The sequence below is a fragment of the Hylobates moloch genome, unplaced genomic scaffold, assembly GCF_009828535.3.
Source record: "Hylobates moloch isolate HMO894 unplaced genomic scaffold, HMol_V3 SCAFFOLD_1979, whole genome shotgun sequence".
In the NCBI taxonomy this organism is placed as follows: Eukaryota; Metazoa; Chordata; class Mammalia; order Primates; family Hylobatidae; genus Hylobates; species Hylobates moloch.
Window position 1 is genome coordinate 2,676 of NW_026654254.1, and position 5,505 is coordinate 8,180.

General features: G+C 43.5%; 1 protein-coding gene across 1 annotated transcript; it reads right to left on the reverse strand.

Moving 5' to 3' along the window:
- Positions 1 to 1,443: 1,443 nt before the first annotated feature.
- LOC116464862 (protocadherin gamma-A4) lies at positions 1,444 to 4,402 on the reverse strand. Its single transcript, XM_032148102.2, has one exon. It carries the CDS (start codon positions 3,904 to 3,906, stop codon positions 1,444 to 1,446), a length of 2,463 nt encoding a protein of 820 aa, XP_032003993.1. The 5' UTR covers positions 3,907 to 4,402.
- Between the last annotated feature and the right edge of the window lie 1,103 nt (positions 4,403 to 5,505).

Genomic DNA, 5,505 nt, shown 5'->3' on the forward strand with positions numbered 1-5,505 from the left:
CTATGAATACAAAACCATGTAGAAACTAAAACTCTCCTTTGTAAGCCAAATTGAGGCATATTCCACAGTCTATCGCTACAACTTTCAGTTATCAAATTACACTAATTTGTGTAAGCATATGCATTCATGAATTTTGAATTAACTCACAGAACTAAGTGAAAGCACAAAGAACAAAAGTGTTGTATATCTCCTACACACAAAATATTTTCCCTCATATAAAATAATCCCAGAGCCACATGATGATAGAAACATTTGAAAGCAATTTGTAGCAATAGGGATGAGGCCAACTTACTAAGCAGCGTAAATCATATCAGTCCAGAACCCAAGTAACTCAACCTTTGAAAGAGGCTCACATGATGAAAAGAGAAAAGACTCCAAAAACTTATATTTTCCTTAGAAATCAAGAAAGTCTCAATAGTGATGTCATGATAGGCAATTTAAAAATTATTAAAGTTACTCCTAGAATCTACTTAAATATGAGTGAAATTAACTTGGAAATATTTCTCATAATCACAGGAGTGCACCAAAAGAATCACGCATAGTCACTTCTGGTGCATCTCAGAACAGCAACAAGAAAATATTTGAGATATACCAGTTCATTGAGAAAATATCCTGTTAAAGTTATATCTAAAAGTTAAACTCATAAATTGCCAGTATTCTTAAATTGATGTTGCCTATTATAATGCAAAATACCCTTTCAAGGAAGGAAAAGTAAACTTCAAGCAAAGCATGGTACAGTGTGAAAATAGGAAATTAGAAAACCCCCAGTCCAGATCCAACAATAGCTTCATGAGAAAGAATATTGTAAATGTGAATGTACACAATTGTCTTCTATTTCACAGGTCTCTTGTATCTTTTCAGTAACACCTAAGGGAAAAGGAAATTTATTCTTTATTTTACTTTATTTTATTTTACTTTTTGGAGACAGAGGCTTGCTCTGTCACCCAGGCTGGAGTACAGTGGCATGATCTCAGCTCATTGCAACCTCTGCCTCCCAGGTTCAAGCAATTCTCATGCCTCAGCCTCCAGGGTAGCTGGGACTACAGGCGCGCACCACCACGCCAGGCTAACTTTTTGTATTTTAGTAGAGACTGGGTTTCACCATGTTGCCCAGACTGGTCTTGAACTCCTGAGCTCAGGCAATCCATCCTCCTCACATTCCCAAAGTGCTAGGATTACAGGTGTGAGCCACCACGCCCAGCACAGAAAAGGAAATTTAAGGAAATGAGGTGGCTTAAAGTTGTAAAATTAGAAAATTCTGGCGAAACTACACTGAACGAAGACCAAAAAGGATAAGTAATAAACAACATTTTTGTGTGGTAAATACTGTTGATCATTATTGAAGGGTCATCCACCAGTTTTCTTTAAAGCAATAAAATATTAAAAGAGGAATCTTCATTTGATATATTACATATATAATGGGAGACATTTACACAACTCTGTCTATATTTCAGTGTGGTATGATCTATTATAAGATTGACTCACCTGAAGATTAGGGTCTCCTTTTGTTTCAAGTAAATCCTGAGTTATCAGGAGAGGCTCACTTTTCTCACAGCTCTCCCGGCTGATGAGCGTGTCTGCATAGTTGGGCTGGGGGAAGATCAGGTGACTCTTCCTAGAGTCCGCGGTGAGGGAGACCTCGTGGGAATAGGTCTGCAGGAAAGCCTGAACCCCGTCCACGCCCACAAAGTGCGAGGCAGGCACACCTGCCCACCTGCTGCCTTCGGCGTGAAGCAGGCGTGACTTGTGCCAGCGTCTCAGCTTGAGTGCTAGCAGCACCATGACAAAAGCCAGGAAGACGCAGGAGACAGCCGCCACTGCCACAACGAGATAGAGTGTGAGGCCCGAGTCGTCTGGGTCTGCTGAAGGCTTGAGGCTGCCGAAGTCAGCCAGGACATCTGGGATGCTGTCGGCCACAGCCACAGTGAGTGTGACGGTGGCCGAGAGAGGGGGCTGGCCATGGTCCTGGACGACCACTACAAGGCTCTGCTTGAGCGCGTCTCTGTCCAGCAGGGCCCGTGCAGTGCGCACCTCGCCTGTGTGCAGCCCCACTGCAAATAGTCCCGGTTCGCTGGCCTTGAGTAGGCGATAGGACAGCCAGGCATTCTGGCCTGAGTCTCTGTCCACTGCCACCACTTTGGTCACCAGGTAGCCTGAATCCGCGGAGCGGGGTGCCAGCTCCACACCAGTAGAGCCATCTGTAGGGAAGGTGGGGTACAGGATCTCAGGGACATTGTCGTTCTGGTCCAGCACAAAGAGGCTCAGTGACACATTGCTGCTGAGTGGAGGGTCTCCACTGTCACTGGCTGTCACCAGTAGCTGCAGGTCTCTAAACTGCTCATAGTCGAAGGAGCAAAGTGCATATAGGATCCCAGTATTGGAGTTGATGGAGACATAGGAGGACAGGGGTGCACCCTGGAAGGTGTCTTCGGCCAGGGAGTAAGTTATTCGGGCATTGTCACCACTGTCGGGGTCTTGAGCAGTCATAGATAAGATGGAGGCTCCTCTGGGGTTGTTTTCAGGAATGTAGGCGGAGTAGGAAGCATGAGGGAAAGTGGGTGGGTTGTCATTGATGTCCATCACCTGCAGTGAAATATGAGTTTCTGTAGACAGTGGAGGAGTTCCCTGGTCAGTGGCAGTTACAGTGATGTTATATTCTGAGACTTCTTCCCTGTCCAGTGTTCTGTGTGTCAACAACCGATAATAATTTCCATAGGTCTTTTCAAGTGTGAATGGCAGATTATCTGGAATAGAACATGTGACCAGGCCATTTCCTCCTGAGTCACTGTCATGCACGTTGAAAAGTGCAATTACTGTACCCGGGGAAGAAGTTTCCTGGACTGAGCTGGTGAGAGATGTAACTGTGACTTCTGGTGCATTGTCATTTTCATCCAGAACTGTCACCAGTACCTTGCTTCTAGCTCGGAGACCAGGCCCATCATGGGCTTCTACATCTATGTGATAGAATCCAGAGTCCTCATAATCTAGATCCCCCAATATTGTTATATCCCCACTCAGGGAATTCAACTGAAATAGCTGTGATATTTTGTCTCTTACTTTCCGGAAAGAATACGTCACGTCTCCATTGGCTCCTTCATCTGGATCAGTGGCTTTTACGGTGAGTAGCCGAGTGCCTACAGGAACGTTCTCACGAACACTTACGTGGTACTCGGGCTGAGTGAACATGGGAGCATTATCGTTGGTATCCACAAGTATTATGAGAATCCTGGCAGTGCCAGAGCGAACTGGGTCACCTCCATCGAAGGCCGTGAGAACGAGGTGGTGAACCGCCTCTTCCTCGCGATCTAGAGCGCGTTCCAGCACCAGCTCTGGGTACTTAATCCCATCGGTCCCGCTTTGCACGTCCAGGGAAAAGTAACCGTTTGAGTTGAGCTGGTAACCCTGCAGGGAGTTTACCCCTACATCCGGATCAAAAGCTTCAGGAAGAGGAAATCTTGTCCCAGGATTTTCACTTTCAGCAACTTTTATTTCCCTCTGTTCTGTCCCAAAACTGGGTGGGTTATCATTAACATCGATTATTTCCACTTCTACCCGCAAAATCTTCACTGTATCTTCTAGGAGAATCTCCAGGTTTGTCACACAGTTTGGAGATCTGTCGCAGAGCTCCTCCCGGTCTATCCTACCCTCGGTGACCAAGCTGCCGCTGCGCGGGTTCAGGGCGAAAAGCTGCGTCCTACCTCTGGAGACGATGCGGACTCCGCGCTCCGCCAGCTGCCGGGGCGCCAACCCCAGGTCCTTGGCGATGTTGCCCACCACTGAGCCTTCTTCCTGCTCCTCAAACACCGAGTAGCGGATCTGTTCGGCTCTGATTTCCACCAGAACCCCCAGGAGAAGGCAGATCTGGAGCAGCCGGGTGTGGTCTGGGCGAGCAGGAGGCGCCGCCATTACAACCCTGCCGCGGAGTCGCCTGTGCTTCGGTTTTCCCTCTGTCTAGGCCTGAGGAGACCCAGGATTTTCTGGGTCCAAAATAAAGTGCATTCACAGCCGGAGCTCTCAGGGCTTCCGCTTGAAGCTTTCATAAAGCTCCAGAGCCAGTGCTTTGTGCTGCAGAAATCTTGTGATTCTGATTAAATTTCTGGTTTGTCTTTTCCCCCGATTGGTGAACAGCGACACCCAGAGTCTTAACCTGTTACTGCGGTTTATTCTTGGTTTAAAAAAGTTTATTTTTTATACACGTTTCTATTCCTATTTCTCCCAAGATAATGAAAGTCAAATTCCTATTTTTCATTTGCAATAAAAATTCAAGAATGATACAAGTCTTCCTGTACAATAAACTTCATGAAGTTATTTATTTTCTTAGAGAAAATATGACTTTTTTTCCTAAGATGTGTTTTCTCTCTTTTCAGTTTTCACATTGTTCATCCCCACAGCCCATTCTCAGTATAGCGTATTGTGTGAGGGACATAATTATCTCTCCTAAAGACAAAGGTGGACTTGATAAATGGATGAGACAGATAAATGAAAAGACAGTGGGACAGGAACATGGAGGTCTGGCTTTAGTCCCAATTTACGCAGTAACAAGTTTCCTCACATGAGTTGACCCTCTAGAACCTGGGGCAATGCTTCAATTCCCTTGCAAAAAACTCAGCTACTGTTCAAGAGTTAGCCTTACCCTGTACAAATGAGATTGACAAATAGGATAATAGGTTTGGGAAGAGAATTTGCTCCTTAATTTTGTATACAGTAGATTCTTGGCCACAAGCTATGCATATGACTATCTTGTTCACAATGTGTTCTCAATCTTTAGAACAATACCCTTCATAGAGTAGTAACTTTTATGAAACCTTTCAATGTTTCATGAATGACCAGTTCAAATGCAAAGCCTAAAACAATGGGTAAATAACTCTGATCTTAAAAATAAAAAAGAAATAAAAAGAAAAGTTAGACTGAAGAACTATAAAGTGCAGATAATAGTTTAGTGATTTTTTCACATGACACATTCAGTATTATTTTACAATTTCTAACCTTACTGTAGCTCTCATTTTAGAAATAGCCAGTAAAAGGAAATGTTTTGGTAGCCAAACATGGATTATCATTGCATGTGCCATCGCTTTCTTGCTTATGAATACTTACAGTAATTTACTAATCTGTGAAAATTTGAGATAAAGCAGTACATCAGTTCTTAAGCTTATTCCTCACTTAACAATTAGCAGTAGAAATGACTCATACAAAAGGGCATTAGCTATACAGAATTTAAAAACCCTCAGACTTTGAGAGAGTAGATTAAAGTTGTTTTTCACAATCCTCAAAGACCGCACAAACTGTGGATGATTGAGAGGTGAAATAAGATGTTTGGAAATAAATTTGACAGTATGCATTAAAAAAATCTCAACATGTTTATAGATTTAACTAATTCCTCAGAAATCTATACTAAAGAAACAAGAAGTATGGAAAACACTTTATGAACCCAAATGTTCATTACATTCCTTGTTTTAATAGAGACAAAATAGAAAGAGCATGAAAATAAATAATTTAGGAATGGTT